Raw genomic sequence first — 20,333 nt, 5'->3', positions numbered from 1 at the left:
CATTTGAAGGCCATTGAAAGCCCTGTGTGAGTAAGGTCATAGGGCTTTCATAGATGAAGGGTTAGGGTGCCTTGGTGAAATCAGTGTTTTCAATTTGGATTTTAAATTCATGTTCTTTTTCTTTTGGTAAAATAGTGAGAAAATGTCAACTTCAACACAAGTAGTGAGTGAGACTACAAAATGGAGCCAAGCAAATGTACACACCCTTATTGTTCTGATGGTAGAGGAAGTTAAGAAAGGAAATAGGATTACTTCTACTTTTAATAAAGTTGGTTGGAATAACATTGCCAATAACTTCAACGAAAAAACTAGGGTCAACTATACCACTGCACAGTTGAAGAACAAAGTGAACAAATTGAGGTATAATTATAGTTAGTTTAAGAAGCTATTGGAGACAATTGGTTTTGGTTGGGATACTGCTTCAAGAACTTGTACTGTTGATGATGAATCCATATGGGAATCGCATATTAAGGTATGCTCAATTTGTATTTAGTTTGAGTATTTTGAAATGCCAGGATATATCAATTCAAATAGTTGATTGTGCATATTTTTTCTTTATCAGGATAACCTTACTTGGGCACGATTTAAAAAGCACGGACTACCACAATGGTCAGAACTATGTATGGTATTTAGTGATACATATGCAAACGGTGAGGAAGTGGGACTGAAACAACCGTGTTGGAAACTTTGCGGGCCGATGATGCTAGGAATATGATTAAGTCTTGTGATGATTCAAGTTCCGCTGATGAAGTTACTCCATTAGGTGACACTCAAACTGAAGCAGTGGAAAAAAATGCCAGCTACTAAGCATAGGCATGATAGGACTCCAAATGCGAAAAGGAGGAAGAGCAAGTCTAATGATTGGTCAATGGCATGCAAGGCAATTCAAGATATGAGTAAATCAAGGGTAGAACGAGATGCGAGCATGTCAACTGCTTCAACCCAAAATACGAAACAGATGTACAGGATTACTAGGGCCATGGAGGTGCTTGAGTTAGGGTACGAATTAGATGAAGCACTATACGAGAAAGCACTTCGGAAGTTAATGGCTGACCCGAAATGGAGAGAGGCATTAATTTCCTGCCCTCCTCATCGGAACTTAATACTCCTTTATACCCTTCAGTAGTTTGCTTCTTGAAAAGTTCTTTTAATTAGATAGATTGATAACTCTACTTGGATTGTGCCTTGACATTACTTTTAACTTTGATGGTTTGCTATGTTTTCATTCACTTTTTAAGATGTTTTGGATGATTGTATCTTGACTTATTTTTATAACTATAGTATTTGATGTCCTGAATATTTGTTCATTGTACCTTGACACTACTTTTAACTTTGATGGTTTGCTATGTTTTCCTTCATTTTTTTAGATGTCTTGGATGATTGTGTCTTGACTTATTTTTCTAACAGTAGTATTTGCTGTTTTGGATATTTGTTCAAAATTATGGTTTGATGTGTTTGCATATTTCTAATTTTATATTATAGGAATGGATCAAAGAATGATCGCATCTAGGGAACACATTGAATAGATGGAAAGGGATGACACTGATGTAGAAATTATGATGTTGTTGATGAAAGCACGTGATTCATTATACACTAGAGTGCTCATACAAGATAGTAAATTGACAAGGCTAGAGTGAGTGAGTGAGTTCCTAAACGGACATGTAGATCTGAACAGTATAAAATGGAACGCCATGTCTTCCTCAACCTTGAAGCATTAATGCGACAATGTGATTGATTGGAAGATAGTTGATATTTAAGAGTGGATGAGCAGTTGGCAATGTTTATATCTATCGTTGGTCACAATGATAGGTATAGAGACATAGTGGAACACTTATAGCGTTTTCTTAACACTATAGGTAAACACTTTAAGTAAGTATTACATGCTTTCATACTATTGGGACAAGAGAATATCAAACCTCCAAACTTCAGTCATTGCCCTAAACAGATTCTTGAAAAACCAAAGCTCTATCCTTTCTTCAAGGTATGTTGCTTATAATTAAAACAATGATTATGTTGTTTTGTGTTTATACGTGGTTTGATTTGATGAATATCCATGTATTGGTACTAAGACTGCATTGGCACGATTGATGGCACTCATGTTAGTGCATCTGTATCTCTACCCAAACAAATACCATACAGGGGAAGGAAAGAAGATACGGCCTGGAATGTTATGTGTGCATGTGGCCTTGATATGAAATTCGCTTTTGTGTACACTGGTTGGGAGGGTTCTGCAAATGATTGTCTAGTATTCAATGAGGCATTGAATAACCCTAAATTTGAATTTCCTCATCCTCCACCTGGTACATTCTAAATCTTAACATCACCAGTTGATTATTCTCTATTTTACATATTGTGTTGATTCATTACTTTTCACTTTATGTGCTAGGTAAGTATTACGTGGTTGATTCTAGTTATCCATCTACTATTAGGTTCTTGACGCCGTTCAAAGGACAAAGATACCATCTAAATGATTATAGGAATAGACGTCCAAGGACAGCAGTAGAGTTATTTAATAATAGACACTCTTCTGTTGGGAATGTCATAGAGAGCAGTTTTGGTTCTTTGAAGAAGTGTTTCCCAATTCTCAGCAAAATGCCATGTTTTCCACTGAACACCCAAACATGCATCGTCATTGCTTATTGTGCACTTCACAACTTCATTCGGGAGGAAGAAATTGCAGATAAGAATTTTGAGGAGTTGGGTGAAAATTGGTGGAATTGGGAGCTTGAAGAAATTCAAGATTATATACCATCGGCTCACATTAGTATAAGCTTAGTAGAAAGAAGAAGACAAATGGATGATCTTAGGAAAAAGATTGCACATGAGTTAGCTATTAAAGCTGGAATGGCTCAAATTACATGATTACATTTTGATGATTGGATTTAACCTTTAAAATAGTTGGACATGTTTAGCAGTTAAGAATTAAGTTGGAAGACCTAATTTATGCCCTTAAGTTCATAAATAGATGCTTTAAGAATTATGTCAATCCTTGAATTTATTATTGTTCATGCTTTTATATTATTATGATAGATCATATTTTTGTTGAAACATTTTATATTTCATATGGCAAGAAAACACAGCCAAATATTTCATATTTGACGTGTTGTTGATATGGAGCTATTCTTATTTATGTCTCATTCGACTTAAGCTATTTGGGTAATAATGGTTTTCATAACTTAAAATTTATTAAAAACCATTGATTATCTTTAGATTTTATTTAAAAATCACAACTTTGACACCCATGGTGAAGATGACACTTTATGTAAATATTGGTTTCTAACAGAAACGATTATGTTAAGTACGAACCTTACATGTTTCTGTTTTTTTAAGATTACAAAATCAAAATTTTTTTTTTTATTACCATACAACATTTAAGATGCAGAATCACTCAAAAAAAAAAAAAAAAAAAAAAAAGCGAAAAATTGTGCTGAACCCAAAGTCATGTTTAAAAAACAGAATTGTTACAGTAGAAAACCTAATTTGCCCTTATTTATTTCCCAAAACACGCTTATGTTGCAGAGAAACCGCGCTAACGCTCCTTACAAGCTAACAAGTAATATAACAAGCAAAAGTCATCGATGAACCCCTGAAACTGGAAATTCCAAAATCTTTGGTCTCTGCTTGAAGAAAACAATGCAGTTTCCCAAGTTCAAGCAGCCAGAGATTTCATCTACTGCCAAGCAAGCGAAGCCCAGTTTTCAACAGACCTTCAATGACATTCGAAACCATTGCTCTGGTTTCATACAGCACATCACGAACGCTCTCAGCCAACAACAGCAAAAACAGCCCAATTTCCCTTTTTTCAATCCTAATTCATCTTCATTGAAAACCCATCTCGAGTTAGCCTTGGAAAATCTCGGAAACCAAGCGAAACGGGCTTTCGAAAATGGCATTTCTGGTTTTGGCTCATCTTCAGCGTCTTCCGCAAGAAACCCAGTTTGGGCTCGAGTTTATGCACAGAATGAGACCCTTTCTGAATCCGTTCATCGGTTCGACCTCGCCATGTCTACTGAAGCCATTGAAGAGCGTTTATCTGGTGTGCCCGTCTATGCCCTTAGCAACTCTGCTGAAGAATTCGTTCTGGTTTCAGGCGTTAGGACGGGGAAGTCCCTTGGTCTCTTTTGCTTCAAGAAGGAAGACGCTGAAGCACTTCTGGAGCAAATGAAGTCTATGGACCCTGGGATGCGCCGGGGCTCGAAAGTCGTTGCTGTTGCTCTCAACAAGGTGAGATTCTTTAATTGTTGGGTACTTCTTTCGGTTTGAATAGAGGGTCGCCCTTTTTTTTGGTTGAAGTAGCCGTTTTGCTTCATAAGGGTTCTCCTATACTGGATTTTTATGCTATGAATTGAGATTTTAGATGTAGAGGCTGCATTTGCTTACAGTATTCAGGGTAAATCAAATGCACTAAGAACATTCAACTTCTAAGCCTAAATGGTTCGCGGTATAGCCGTTGCAGTCGTGGCTGCTGTGTTTTCTGTACTTTATCCTTGATTACAAGCTTAATTTGTTGGTTAATGAATTTCTTACCTATGAGAAGTTTTTAATAAGCAAATGAGAGAGAGAGAGAGAGAGGGATAGTTTCTGCACAGTAGTCTAACTAGAGATGGGGACTGCAGGTTTTCCAGCTGAAGGTTGAAGGCGTTGCCTTTAGGTTTATACCTGATTCTTCTCAAATCAAGAATGCACTAAAGGTGAGCGGTTCTTAGGATGACTAGGTTTGGTAATGGTTTCCTTTGATTGGGAAATGAAGCATTTGCCTTTGCACCCTTTTGGATTTGAATTATTGTGATAAATAGAAGAAAGTGATTATGCCAACACAGTTTAGGAAACATGATATTGGAAAAATTGTAATTCATCTTGTAAAATGTTCATATGCTTTACAAGGAGGTAATTAAATTTTTAGATAATCTCATCCTGATTAAAGTGTTGATTGAAGTGGGAATTTATTGTTTTGCCTGGATATTTGATTGATTTCCTATTGGTTTTTGAACGTCTTATGCTAAAAGTCAGTACTTTTTTGGAGTTGTATCCTTTGTGATTTGTGTACCACCCAGTGCTGTTTATCTAAAGAGCAAGGCTATATTTTCTGTAGTACTTTTGACTACTTACTGTCTGAAAGTATTATGTGCTACTGATACTATTTGGTAGGCCACTTTTGCAGTGGTGAAAGGTGCGACCTAGGTTCTATTGCACTTTTCTATTAAAAAATTAGAGAGAAAGAATGCTGTGTATTGAATGCTAGCATCTCCATGTGTCTATCTCTCTCTCCCACAATAGGGGGCAAATATTTCATTTCATAGGAGGGAGGAGGGAGGAGGGAGGAGGGAGGAGGGAGGAGGGAGGAGGGAGCTATGCATCCGGACAGGGAACATTATCTGTAAAAATTATTATTATTATCATTATTATTAGAAAAGGCACTTACAGAGCCTTTTGGATGCATTGTTCATCTTTCTCATTTCAGTAATGCATACCTCACAATTTTCAGCATGCAAGGCTCAGATCTTTACTTCTTTCCTTTTAAGTGCTTGAGATAATGATATTGACCATGGAGATCATTTCTCTTGTATTCTGTCTTTAGTAAAAAGAAATTTGTAGCATCAGTGTATTCTATTTACTTGTGTTTCATACTTTAATCATATTATTTTCCTCCTAGCTTTTTGGCTTCCTTTGCATCCTTGATATGCAGTGATGTCCTGAGTCACCAAATAGTCTTACTGAATCCAATGAAGCCAATTTTGATGCTTGATTGGTTTTTAATTAGTCTCTTCATAGAGCCAACTGATCGAAGCAACAATATTCTATTACGAGGTCAAGCTTCTTCCTTTGAAGCATATTGTTTGCACTGATATATGTTATTGCTCAAGACATAATCTCACCGCCTTATATGGAAATCGTTGATACTGCACAGCATATAGCTAGTCTGACAGACGCAGTTGATTTGTATATTGAATTATAAATCGAAAGGAATAACAAATATTGTATGAGAATACAAAGTATCTCTATTTCCTTTGAGATCAGAGGGAAACTTGGTTCTTCTCTTTCAGCTGTCCCTAACTCTTGCAGAAATTGGCATATTTCCTCTGCTTGGCGTATCCCTGTTCCCTTCTTGGCTTTGATCCTCCTTCCTTAGGGTTTTCCCACTCTTGTGTTTTCTTTTGTTCCTTCTCCCTCCTCCCTCTATTGGGTGGTCTCTCTGTATTCTGTGTGCTTTGATGAATATATTTTGCCATTCATCCCCCAAAAAAAAAAAAAAAAAAAAAAAAAAATGGCTTTCATGATGGAAATATCTTATAGATGTTCATATTCAGGACATAACCAAGAAGTTTCCAATGTCATTTAGTGATTCCAGGTATACCTGGCCAAGTTTTGGCATCTCTCCCTCCCTGTAGCACAATTGATCTCTCCTATGGTCCTACCTAAAATTTGCTTTTCTGATTGTGATCTTGTGGTTGTGGGTTAGAGTTGAGTAGCCTTTCCATGAAGCGGAGGTAAGGCTGTGTACATTATGACCCTCCCAGACTTTGCAATGGCCGCAGCTTCATGCACTGGGTATGCCTTTTTACTGGCATGGAAACTTTCCTTTTTTATCTTTTATTGTAAAAATGGGGTAGGTTTTGAGTGTTTCTTGTTTTGTGTCCTCTTCTTTCCTTCCTTTTAGATCAATCCTTCAACCTTTGACCTCAAGGTTTTTCTTAGGGGCTGCAGTCTGTTGATGTTAAGAGTTAACTGGGGGTCATTTCCTCATAGCATTGAGGCTGACCGTCTATTTCCTCTGTGCAACTTATTGCCTTGTACTGTGGTGCACTTTTGGAGGTTGTTGTCTCCACAATAAAACTATCCTACTTATCAAAGATCCTAAGACAGGTTAAACCTCAATGTTTACTGTTTTCTTCCCCTTAGTTAGAGCTGGCAGTCTCATTTCTTTTAAGAGAAAAGAAATACCTATCTTCAAGTTTCTGGAATTTCAAAATTATGATCTTGTTACCAAGAAAACTGTAGAGGAATAAAACTTATGATTGATACTATGAAATCGTGGGACAAAGTAATTGAAACCCCCTTGAGACAAGAAACTAATTTTTGTGGATAACCAATTTAATTTTATGCCAAGAAGATCAACAACATAAGCTGTTGAAGTTTACTTATGGGACGAATGGTAAGATTTATAGAATGTAAGAAGGATCTCCATATGGTCTTTATTGATTCAGAAAAAAGATTATGATAGAGTCCCTACAAAATTAATTTGGCAAGTGTTAGAGAAGAAGAGTGTTTCTAGTAAATATGTGGACATAGTTAAAGATATGTATAATGGTTTGGTGACTAGTATAAGAGCTGGGGGGTGGGGAGCTAGTGAATTTCTTATTACAAATGAATTACATTATGTACCAGCTCCAAGCCTATTTGTATTCAAGATCAAATCCCTTGGTGTATGCTTTTTGAAGATGATATTACTTTGATGGATGAAACAAAGGCAGGAATAAATGCGAAGTTCAAATTATGTAGATCAACCTTGGAATCACAAGGCTTTAAGATAATAGGACTGAAAGTGGGGTGGTGAAAATTGATGATAAGGAGATGCACTAAGGGAAAATTTTTGGTACCTAGGGTAAATCATAAATAAAAATTAGAAATAGAGAATGATTTTGCATAAAGAATTAGATACAGTGGATGAAGTGGAGGGGCATGTAGGAGTGTTGTGTGATCGATGTATTCCTGTGAAACCAAAGTTAAATTTTACAGGACAATTATACAACTAGCAATGATGGATCAAGTTGAATGTTGGGTAGTAAAGAAAGAGCATATAAGCAAACTTATTGTAACTGCAATAAGGATGTTGAGGTGGATTAGTGGTAAAACTTGGAAAGATAAATTGTGGAATAACCAAATTAGAGCTAATTTAGAAGTAGCTTTCATACATGAAGTCAAGCTAGTGTAATGTGTACCGTGGGTGTACAAAGGGGAAGGGAGATGTGTGCCATGATGGGGGCTGCCTTTATCTGGAGCTGTCTTGGTAGTTGGACTTAAATTCTGTTTATATTTCCTTACTTGTTAGGATTAGATTTCAGTTTCCTAATCAGATAGTGCTCTTTCCTTCTCTTATAAGATCTTTGCATTATAAATGAAGGGTATAGGGAGATTGCTAGAGCACGGTACTAAGAGCCCTCTGAGTCTTGGTTTCTTTTCTTCTTCTTTCTTTTATGTGATTACTAATTATTAAACCTTGATACTGTTACATGGTATGAGTTTAATGCCTGGTAATCTCTTCTCACTCGATCCCTGTTTTGATAGTCCTGTACAGGACTGCTTTGTTCCCTGGATGCAGCAACATATGTTGCCTATCTACAAGTTTCTACCCTAGGGGAATCAACTGGCACCTGAAGGACTGATAGGGGAGACTTGGTGGTGGGATGATGAGTCAAGGCAGTCATTAAGTCTAAGAAAGATTCCTTTAAGACTTGGCGAAGGACTAGAGAGGTAGATGATAAAAAGAGATATTATGCTGCCAGAAATGATGCTAGAAAAGTTGTGGGGAAAGTGAGGGCGAAGAAATATGATGAACTTTATAATAACCGGAGCACCAAAACTGGGGAAAAAGCTATATACAACAACAAACAACAACAATCTCAGGCTTATCCCAACTTAATGGGGAAAAAGCTATTAGAAGATTGCTAAAATGAGGGATATGAAGAGCAGAGATTTTGAGCATGTCAAGTGTATCAAAGATGAGGACAATAGGGTGCTTGTAAAGGATGAATGATGCAGCTGGGCGTGGGATGATTTGGAAATAATTTAGTATTTGATTTGTTTCCTTTATTGTTAGTGTAGGGTGTGGTCAAGTTTAGTAGGAAGATTGAATTTTTATTCCAGTTTCTGTTTAGGTTAGTTTCCAATTAATTTAGCTTCCATTAATTGATGGTAATTTCCTTTTAGTAGTCATGTAAGGCAATATGAAATTTCAGTTTTGGATTTTGAAGAAGTAAAATTGATTGAAGTTTGGCCTTGAATGCCTAGCATGCCTTTCTCCCTCTCATTCCTTGATTTTGTCTTCTCCTCTTCTCCTCCATCTTCTTTTCTTCCCTACTTATTTTCCACGCTTGTTCTTCTTTCTTTCATTGGTTACTGTTCACCTTCTCTGCTGGGCGGTAAAACCAACACCAAAAGGAAGCTTGCTGAGCCCTATTCCGTTACCGATTGACTCAGAGATTTGGGTCGAAGGGTGCTGCCTTGAAGGCAACTCAAACCCTATAATATTAACCCCAAAGCTTGGATCTACTGCGGGGAATCGACTCGAAACCAAATCTGGTTCTGCAACTTGCGCTAAGCTTGACTGCAGCAGCGTAGTTCACGTTTCAGGTCCTCCGTTTGAAGGTTGGCAGCTTGGATTCACCACGGTTGGGGAAGACGAACCTGTTCCCAGATTTTTGTGAGGGTTGGAACCTTGGTCAGGCGGCAGGATTGATTTCTGGGTTCTCCTTTACCCCTGATTCTGTTTAGCATGAGGAAGAAGAAGCTAAAGTCTTTTTTTTTACACTTAAGCCCCAGTTCCTGATATTACAATAAAGGCCCTGATTTGAGTTTGTTATTTCAGTTTAACCCCACCTCTGTTTTACTTTTCAGAATCAACTATCTCCTTTTGATTTAATTCCTTTTAGTGTCCCAAGCCAATTATCTACTTCTAAAGGGGTTTTGAATAGCCCATAAATTACAAGTTTGCCACTATTTAGAAGTTCCTCTGTATTTACAGAATTGCCATCCTCTTTGAAACTTAAGTTTAATTACAACTCTGCCATCTAGTTGAGGCTTTACTTCAATAGGAACCTGCCATTGGTTATTGCCATTGTTTTATTGAGTGTCCAAGTGGGGCCTAAGCGATTCGATTCTGATTTCAAAAACCCGGTTTCGCTTCAATGAAGACATTGTGAAGAGATGGGATGATTATTTTTGCCAGTTATTAAATGATGAAAGCTCGAGTGATTTATAGTGGTAGAGTGTACATTCATCAAGACACTACACACTATACATATATATGTAAAATTGGTGTAGTTGAAGATAAAGATGCCTTAAGAAGGATGAAATCAGGTAAGACTCCTGGCCCAGGTGAAGTCCCAAATAGAAGTTTGGAAGAGCTTAGGAATTTGTGGAATATCATGGTTAACCAACCTTTTTAACAAGATAATGAGCACAAGGAAAAGGACAGATGAGTAGAGGAGAAGCACCGTTATCCCCATCTACAAAAATACAGGGGATATTCAAGATTGAAACAACTATAGAGGCATAAAACTTATATCTTTGGGAGAAGGTTATTGAAGCCTGCCTGAGAAGAGAATCTGATGTCTCAGTTTACCAATTTGGTTTTATGCCATGTAGATCTACTACAAAAGCTATCTACCTTCTCAGGAGACTCATGGAAACCTATAGAACTGCCAAAGAAGACCTAAACATGATCTTTACCTGGAAATGGCTTATGACAGAGTCCTCAGTGAGTTAATCTAGCATGTTCTAGAGAAGAGAAGGGTGTCGAACAGATATGTAGATATAATTAAAGATATATATGATGAAGTGGTGACTAGTGTGAAAACTAAGGGTGGTCAAGGAAGCTAGTTCCCAATTAATATAAGCTTCATCAAGGATCAACTTTAAGCCCTTATTTATTTGTGCTTGTAATGGATGAGGTGACCAAAAGCATTAAAGGGAAGGTTCCATGGTGTATGTTATTCGCTGATGATATTGTACAGTTGTACTATTAGATGACACAAAAATAAAGCTCAATTGCTAAATTAGAGCGATGGAAATCAACCTTGGAATCAAGAGGCTTTAAGATAAGTAGAATAAAGATGGAGTATTTGATGTGTAACTTTAGCCACACTACGATGGATAATGACATGGTAACATTGAGGGGAGAGAGATACTGCCAAGTGATTTTTTTAGATATTTGGGAGCTATCATAAATAAGGAAGGTGATATAGAGGATGATGTGTTACATAGAATTAAAGTGGGATGGATGAAGTGAAAAAGTGTGACCGACGTGTCCTTATAAAACTTAAGGAAAAATTCTATAGGATAGTTGTATACCTGATTATGATACATGGTGCTGAATGTTGGGCAATTAAGAAGCGACATAGTGACAGTTGTGTGTAGCGGAGATGATCATGGTAAGATGGATGTGTGGGAAAACTAGAAATGATAAGCTAAGGAATGAAAGCATTAGAGCGGACTTGGGAGTTGCCTCAATTCAAGAGAAGCTTCGGGAAATTCGTTTGAGATGGTATGTCCATGTTCAATGGAGGCCATTGGATGCACCTGTAAGGAATGATCTGATCCAAATAGATGGATGTATAAGAGCTAGGGGCAGGCCAAAAATGACGATAGGAGAAGTGGTGAGGAAAGGCATGCACAAACTAGCCTTACTCCAAGTATGACATCGAATAGAGCAAATTGAAGGTCTAGGATTCGGGTGGCAAACCCCTCCTAGCTGTGTTCTACTTCGTTATTATTTATGTGATTTGTTTCCTTTCACGTACTTTTCTTTTTCCCAGTCCTTGCTTGGATCCATGTAGCTGATCCCATTAGTTGGGATAAGGCTTTGTTGTTGTTGACGATTATTGGATTTGGAAGTCAGTCTTCTACCAACTAATGGCTGATGTTCCAGATTTTGGAGAATATTTTTGCAAGTTTTGAGGTTCCTAGTGCCTCCCATTCTACCTGCTGATGATTCTGTTTTTATTTTTTTTTTTTTTTTCTTTTTTGTTTTTTTTTTTATTAATTTTTTTTTTTTTGAGGGCAACTTGTACCTACCTGGAGGGAGACTCGATTGTGGTTTCAGCCCTTTGTGGTGGCTTTCCCCACATCACCTGCTCCTGCTCTGTTTTCAGGCTATTTTCAGCCCTAAACTTCTGGTTAATACCATGGTTCGAGGACTCGGTTTCGGGGATGGTTTCCGTCACCCCTGAAACTAAGTTTCATGAATGTTGTAATTTAGTTTTTGGGCTTTAAAAAAAAAAAAAAAAAAAAAAATTTCCCGACTGCCGGGTTAGAAAAATTCATGATACAATGCTCTAAAGTTTTCTCCTTTGAATTTGGACAACTTTTTGGGGTTCAATTAGGGCAAAACTAGATAATGTTTGCTTCAAATGTATTTCTTTATGAAGCATAGCTCAGTTGTTATTACTTGATCATTCAATTGCATATGGGGAATATTTTCTTGTTAAGATTTTTGGTGTGCTTCATGTTGTAGGAGAGGCAAAAGGCTGGATTTTCTGAGGATGGCTTTTCTGGGGTTCCAGTTTTCCAGGTTCTCATTGACACTTTTTCTATGTAGTATCTTATTTTTCTTTTGGCAGAATCTACTTGGTATATGCCCTGATGTGTAAAGGTGTACTTCTTACGGTATTTGTTTTAGAAACTTGACTGGTCTCAACATTGCTTAAAACCATGGTTTGAAATTTCCACGAAATATTTCAGTTTTGACAAGAGTTGAATTGACTGCCAAAAATTACATGTTGAAATTTCCAAAATTGGACCGAATTATTTCGGTTTCAATAGGGTTCGAAATCCCATCGAAATCCAAAATTTGGAACCTCGGGTGAGACTGCAAAAAAAAGGAGATTGTGACACATAAGTTTTATTTGGAGTGGGGTTTGGGAGGAATGAATGAGCAGCATTTAAGATTAGTTCAACAGAAAAATCCAAGAGATCATTGATAAAAACTGAATGAATTTTCTGGAGAAGTGGCTGTAATTCTTACCTTTTGATCTTAGTTTTCTGAAATCACTAGAATGCCTAAATAGATAGAGGACATTTGGGTAATTCCATTTTTCCAGGTAAGGTGGATTCAGGTTCTGAAAGTTCTGTCAAATGTTTATAGCCTTGTGTGTGAAGGTGTGGCTTATCTGTTGTCTGCATGATAGCTGACCGTCTCGCTTGACCAAATGCAAAGCACCCATGTCTTTATTAGCTATATTTTACTGTTTTATTGGACTCCTATTTTCAATGATATCTGTTGAATATTTTTACAGACTTCTTTCTTTAATTCTCCAAAAAGAAAAGGGTTTTTCTATTTTGCCACGTTTTGAAGGGCTTTAGGTGAACTTGCTAGGCAAAGTTAAAGTGGAAAAATGTAGAAATATTTTATTCACAACCTGAATTACCATGTCTTGGATATCTGGGGCCAAGAACAAAGGCTTCTCCTCCTTCCAAATTTCTCTATTGTTTTGACCTGATATACGACTCAATTAGTAGATCTTGATGCATGTTCCTTCCTGCATTTCCCTGTTTTCTTCCCCTTTATTGATTTTGTATTTTCATTTTGTACTGCTAAAATGTCTACAGTTTTGGACTTCTTTTTTTTTTTGGGGGGTGGGGGTGTGTGTGGAGGAGGTGGTATCCTCTTGTTTCCCAATAAAGCTAGGGTCCTGATCGAGCAACAGGTAGTCATATCTATTTACCTCTCTAGACAATATCTTGAGTACTTATGATGGTGACCACATCTATTGGCATGCGATGTTTGGACATAGATTCGAGTCCTTGTGGGCTTCTTGCTTGCTTGGGGCACGTTAGCCCAGTTGTTAAGGTTTTGGTTTTCTTGCTGACTCGAAAACTATCCTATTTACTTAAATAATGGTAAGGGTGCTTGAGCGCTGAGTCCAATAGTTGTCAAGATGTCGCCTAGGTGATGACTAGGCATCCAGGCGGCCTAGCTGGAGTCTGGGCGACTGTCGCCTTATTGCACTAGCGCCTTACTGCAAGGCACACACTGATTTATGTCAAATATCATTTACTTAAGGTATTATTCATAAAGAAGCAAATACCCTCTATTTGAATCCAATAAAAATATTTTAAAATTCAAATTCTAAAAGAATAAAAGGTTAATCCCCCAATCCAAGAACAAAAACTGAATTTTTGGTTGTATGAGCGATTTTCAACTTTAAAATGCTAGAGTTTTCTCAATTCTGAAAATTTCATAAATCTTATCATAGTAAAACATTACTAAAAACCAAAAGTCCAGTAAATCATTTATTTTGATATCCATAAAATTATTTTCATTTAGGTTATTTTAACAGCATTCACGCACTTTAAAGTAAGTTTGGCCGAATATAACTTTGTCATTAAAAGTCAGATTTAAGTAATCTCTTACTTGTTGGAAAGCTGGTTTTGTGCTCTACCTAATACAAAATGTCTCATGTAAAAATAAATTCATTTGACTAGTTAAACTTATTATAGAACAATAACATTTCTCTAAATGTTGATTTTTGATGATTTGGTGTGGCTTAATGTTGATTTTTGATGACTTGATGTGGCTTAATGTTGATTTTTGATGATACAAGGTATATATAGCCTATGAAATAATGTTAAAAAGGGGGAAAATAAAAAATAACATTTGGTCGCCTTGTTTGCCTTAAGGTAGGCGAATAGTCGCCTAAGCACTTGGGCAGACCTCCAACGACTTGGTTTGCCTTGGTGCCGTGATAACTATGGCGTTTAAGTGGATTTTTGGCCCATCTTGCTGGGGGCAAGCACTTGGGCGGAGTAACACAATGGGCGAAAACCTAACGGAGCAATGCTACATGGAGGAAGAAGGCCCGAAAGTTTCAACTTCTTTTCCCGTTGAAGCAATGCAAGCATTGCTAGCTTTGTGCTAGCAACAGCTAGAGTAATATAGAGGATGCAAATGTTATCATGAATGATTGGACGTAAAGCGTCTATAGGTGGATTTTCAAGTCCACTGTCAAATTCCATGGCTCAACCTTGGACAGGCAAAGTGAAGAACCTTACTAGGGCTTCACATGCTACGAATCCTCTTGAAAGAGAGGGGTGCCTTGGGTAATGTAGACACAAGAGGTGCATGGCTATCGTCAGCTTGTGCCTTAAATTCATCAAGTTGTATAGTGTAAAAAGAAGAGAGAGAGAGAGAGAGAGAGAGAGAGAGAGAGAGAGAGAGAGAGAGAGATGGGATTGTGGAGCAAAGGGATTCCCAATCGATTAGATTGGGGCTGCCCCTCCTTCATTCATTAAATAGAATAGCTATTGTAAGTCCTACTAAGAATAGGAAAGAACAAAATAGCTATTACAAGTCCTACTATGAATAGGCTTAAATAGGAAATTAATACTAACTGCTAACTTCTACTGTATTCAGTCCTAGAAGGACTAGGAAAATCCACAGTCCTAGTTGGGCTAGGAAAACCCAAATCCATTGTCCTAATTGGACTATGAAAACCTAAACCCATTGTCCTAATAGGACTAAGAAAACCTAAGGGAGGAGTCTAGCGCACAGACTCCTCTTTTCTCTCGATAGACTTCTAACACTCCCCCTTAAGCTGAAGTATACACATAAAAAACAGAAAGCTCCAGCTTGGACCAACAAGAACTCCAACGAGCACAGAGAGAATTCCAATCAACTATCATAAAGCCATCAGTAACTCCAAAAGAAACGAAAGCCCTTGCAAATAAGGCACTCCAATACCAACGAAAGCCCTTCCCAAAGAAGGCAGTTCAATAGCAACAAAAAAATAACAACATCAAAAGCCCTTTCCAAAGAAGGCACTCCAACAAAATTGTAGCATCTGACAACTACATCATAAGACCTTCCTGAAGAACGCACTCCAATAGAAGTGTAGCACCCAACAGCTACATCAAAAGACCTTCCAAAGAAGGCACTCCAACAGAAACAGTAACTCCCAATAGCTACAATAAAATAACTCACGAGCGTCAAAGAGATCTCCCAAACCAAGCAGCATCAAGTTGATGGTGACCAAACAACATCAGGTTGCTGAATATACCGTCTTTAAAAAGAAAAAACTGTTGCTGAAGATACACACAAGTAAATACGACTTCAACTGATGACTTGAGCATGTAATAATGACAATCTCCCCCTCACGGTAGAAATCGGAAATTATAATCAAATAAAATGTCCAACTAAGAGCATCAACAATCAAAACGAAGAACCAACGATAACTTAACAAACACAAAATTAGAAAGCCAGCAAAACAAAGAGGAAATACCAGCTCGAGATGGATACCTTCAACCCAATCCATCTACTCCACAACTCCAACCAAATTCAGAAATCAGCAAAGAGAAATAAATCAGCACATAAATCATCGTTTCCATGAGAAATCAGTAGACGATCTTCATCCTCGACAATCATGCAACACAAACCAAGGAAACTCATCGACTACAAATCGAAACTTCTTCAACCAGCAGAAAATTAGCGTAAACTTGTCCATCGAAGATAAATTAGTAAATCAGCAAACAACCACTATCGCCATCGTTAGGACAAAGCAGCGATAGCATGTAGCAATAGGAGCAGAAAACGATCCCATCAAACAATGATTCAAACAATTTAGCAGCGACAATAAACATGACCAGCAGCAAGGTAATCCATTCAACAGAAAATAAACCCAAATGAGAACAGCATGAAGCAGTAGGAGCAGGAAACGATCCCATCAAACAGTGATTCAAACAAAATAACAGCGACAATAAACATGACCAGCAGCAAGGTAATCCATTCAACAGAAAATAAACCCAAATGAGAACTGCAGTAATCGTGGAACTGTGGAAGGACCCTTTCTTGTCTTCGACCTTCCAAACGAGAAACTTGAAATAAAAAACAAACAGGGGGTGGGCAGATTTGTGAATGAATTGAATTGAGTTTGTGTGGTGTGAACCTCTGTGGCATGTGTGAGCTTTCCCCCCCCTCTTCTTCTATGTGATCTCTCTCTGTCGCTTCTTATTCTTTTGTGAATCCTCTCCCCTTCCCCAGCGAGACACCTTCTCCTTTCTCTCCTTCCTTTTATCGTTCTCTGTTTTTTGGGCCACCTCACAGTTCCCACATACGTTGTTCTATCCCCCTAGTAAGCAAACCATTTAACCGGATACTTTGGGAGACCCAAATCCCTCAAACTGTGGCGCTGGAATCCTCTCCTATCCTGTGATTAAATCTCAATTGTAGGTCTGAATGTGAGGTCACTGCAGGGTTCAGTTTCAGACCTCTAGAATCCTTGTTTTGCTTGCTGTCTAAGGAGATCACTTGCCGCTTCTAGTAGGGCTGATAGCTGCGATTAACTGCCTGAAAACCCACATCGATTGAGTACCTCTAGTGGGAGAGCACATCTTGAATCACATTCCTCTTCTTTTGTTGGTTGTCTGGTTTTGAAGAAAGGTTGAAGAAGAATCATGAGTTTCTATTTTATTCCCCCATTTGTTTGATTTTCTATTATACCCTTTTCTTTACCTTGCATTTTCTTATGTCCCATACTTCTATTTTCGTCCTAGTTTATCCCTAACCAGTAAATACTGATTCCCTTTAGATCCTATCTCCCAACTAGCTCACTAATCCATATGGTTATTTACAATTCTGCCACCCCCGCCTAAAGATTATTTTTCAAATTGACATTGCTTCCTTGTGTTCGAATCTTTATTGATTGGGTAGGCCCATAAGCGAATCCAATAGGGTTATTCTGACCTGGATTCCGCATCACTTGATATATTCCTATCTTGAGATGACTGTCCTCGAGATTATCCCAGACACCCTTGGCTGTGGTGTGAAACATAACATTAGCAGCCCAAAGAAGGCTCCTTACAATTCCATAGCCAAAGAAGCAATGTAGCATTCTATGTCTTCCACTCATATTCTGGTGAGTTTGTTGCAAGTGGAGAAGAAGTCAGATAATCCATCTTTCTTCTGGCAGTGATATACATCTTAATGGCCTGGGCCCAAATAAGATAATTTGAAGCACCATTCAGTTTTATAGACATGATTTGGACATTGACATTGTCCATAGGAGGCTTATAATCAACCATGATACAATGTTCAACAATACCATCTCACAGTGAAGAACTCAAAATATAACCAGCCACAAAGAACCAATATTTGATAACCAAGGGAATAACTCCCAAGTCACAATGCACACCAATACTGATAACCAGCAACGAGGAACACCAGTATTGAACCAAAGAAGCTCAATACAGCAGCAAAAAACACCAGAAATAGCCAGCCACAGGGTACACAAAACCCCCAAAATCCTAAGGGCATATCACATAGGGTTAGGATACTCTATTAGGTCTTTGACCACAAACACTCCAATATAGGCAGAATATATTCTCAAAATTTCACAATGATCAACCCACAATAAATAGGGTTCTAGAAAAACCTCAAAAAATTTAGGGTTTTGCAAGAATTCCTCAATGCTGTACTCTCAATCATGGTTTAAAGTATCGGTACGTATCGTACTGTATTGGCCGATACGTATCTGTATTGGCCCTTACTATACGATACTACCAATTGGAATCTGTATCGGCCCTTACCGATACGATACATGAAATTTTTTAAATCTTTTTGTATCAATATGTATCCTACGATACATACCGATACAATACACGCCGATAGGTACTAATACTCTATGGAAAATAAAAAATTGAGGTGAAATGTACGTTTCGGTATGTATCAGTGCGTATTGGTTGATACATATTAATACGGTATGATACGTACCGATACGGTGTGCTACGGTCATAGAGAAAAAACAGAAAAATCTCCAGTGCAGGTATGGTGTAGGTATCGATACGTATCGTACCCTGCACCGGAGATTTTTCTTCATGAACATGGGTCATTTTACAGAACAAACACAATTTTTTGAGGGGTTTTTGTTCCAAAGTTGTTGCCAGCCATTTTTTCTCTCTAACTAAATTGGAAATCAATGTTGGGAACAAGGATTTTACATTTATGGGACAATTATAAACCTTTGATTCTTAGAACGATACTCTCAGTTTAGTGTTTATGCATAATACATGTTATATATAGCTTTTTTAAAATTATATTTTATGCAAAAGTGTATAAAAAGTGTTTCCTATCTATCTATTTGTGTATCTTTAGCGTATCTCCGATACGATACGATACCCTCCGATACGTATCTTAATTTGGCCGACCGATACGACAACCGATACCGATACTTTAATCCTTGCTTTCAATAATATTCTTGACTTACCGGAGGAGGAGAATGCATCAATAACACCAAAAATACCACATTCATGGAGAAAAATCTCCAGTGCAGGTAACAAAACAGCAAACCCTTGGACAATGAAGCATTACAAAAGTAGAGTTCTTCATAAAACAGAGACCACATCTCCTCCAGTAATCACTACAGCTGTACTTGAAGAAACCCTAGTTGTGCATGTTTAAGAAATTAGGGTTCTACCAAACAAAAACAACATAGGTAGCACCACAAAGTAGGGTAAAACTTAACAGTTACTCAAAACAATATGAAGGAGAACAGCAGGTACTGAAATCAATGCTCTGATACCATGTGACCATATTAGAACCTGAAATCAATACCTGTCCATGAAGAGAAGATGGAAGAAAGTAGGAGAAGAAGAGAGAAAGAGGAAAGGAGAGAGCGGAGAAAACAACCGACGATTAGAGAGAACAAAATACATCTCTAACCGTGGGAAGAGGGGGGTCAATCTTTTATAACATGAAAGATATAATGTAATTACAAGAAAGGACATACTTATGAGTAAATTATACATAAAGACAGAATAACATAAAAGATACTGCCAGAATACCCCTGCAACACTAATAATCTCTTAACAATTGTAAAGCATACGACGGATCTCTTGGGGAGTCTCTCTTCATTTATTAACAAATTTATTATGAGAAGCAATGAAATCAAATTGACACTAGATACCTCATGAAATTGATCTTTAGATGGTTAAACACATTAAATCAGCTACATGATAGGAAATAAATATTCCCAAAAGTCTAGGGGAGCTTTCATACCCTTTTTCTATTGTTCTAGTGAATGAGCATGATGTATATATAATGAAATACTGAAAAAGAACCAATAAGTCCTAGGTAAAGTAAAGCAAAGAAAAATTCAAATAAACTCACTGCAACATAGTGAATGCCTACTACTTGGGTAAAGCTACACGATCCTGCTTCTCCATTCTTATGTGGGGCCATATCTTTTGTTGAATTGTAGGTCATCCGTTTTTTTTTTTTTTTTTTTCCTCCACCTAGATCAAAGCCTTCGGATAGTACCCGATTGCTTCTCACTGGTTTTTTTATGTATTTTTTCCTTTATCCTGTTGGTCCAGCATCATGTTTAACAAAATTGTCTATGTGAGTGTATACATGGGTTGACTGGATCTTCTATCCCTTTGTAGTTTTACTAATACAAGGCTCTGTTTGTTTCATTGTAAAATTTTTTGTGCAAATGATATCTTACATAAAAATTTTCTTTTGGCTCCATTTGTTTCCTTGTAGAAAGGGGTAAAAGGAAAAGTTTACTGTCCAATAGGGTTTTCTATTGTTTGTTTCAATGTAAAATGCAGGAAAAAAAAAAAAA

At 37.5% G+C, this 20,333-nt stretch overlaps 1 protein-coding gene across 1 annotated transcript in view; it reads left to right on the top strand.

The window, feature by feature from the left end:
• Positions 1–3,516: 3,516 nt before the first annotated feature.
• The window catches only part of LOC122090065 (protein TIC 22-like, chloroplastic), a 20,863-nt gene continuing 4,046 nt past the window's right edge, over positions 3,517–20,333 (top strand). Inside the window, exons 1-3 of the mRNA XM_042659900.1 lie at positions 3,517–4,224; positions 4,617–4,691; positions 12,233–12,289. Of these exons, the coding sequence (XP_042515834.1) occupies positions 3,634–4,224; positions 4,617–4,691; positions 12,233–12,289 (723 nt within the window). The 5' untranslated portion in view covers positions 3,517–3,633. The remainder of the gene's footprint in view (positions 4,225–4,616; positions 4,692–12,232; positions 12,290–20,333) is intronic.

The sequence above is a fragment of the Macadamia integrifolia genome, chromosome 9 (genome assembly GCF_013358625.1).
Source record: "Macadamia integrifolia cultivar HAES 741 chromosome 9, SCU_Mint_v3, whole genome shotgun sequence".
NCBI lineage: Eukaryota > Viridiplantae > Streptophyta > Magnoliopsida > Proteales > Proteaceae > Macadamia > Macadamia integrifolia.
The sequence above is the reverse complement of the archived record's forward strand: the minus strand, read 5'-3'. Positions and strand labels throughout refer to the sequence as shown.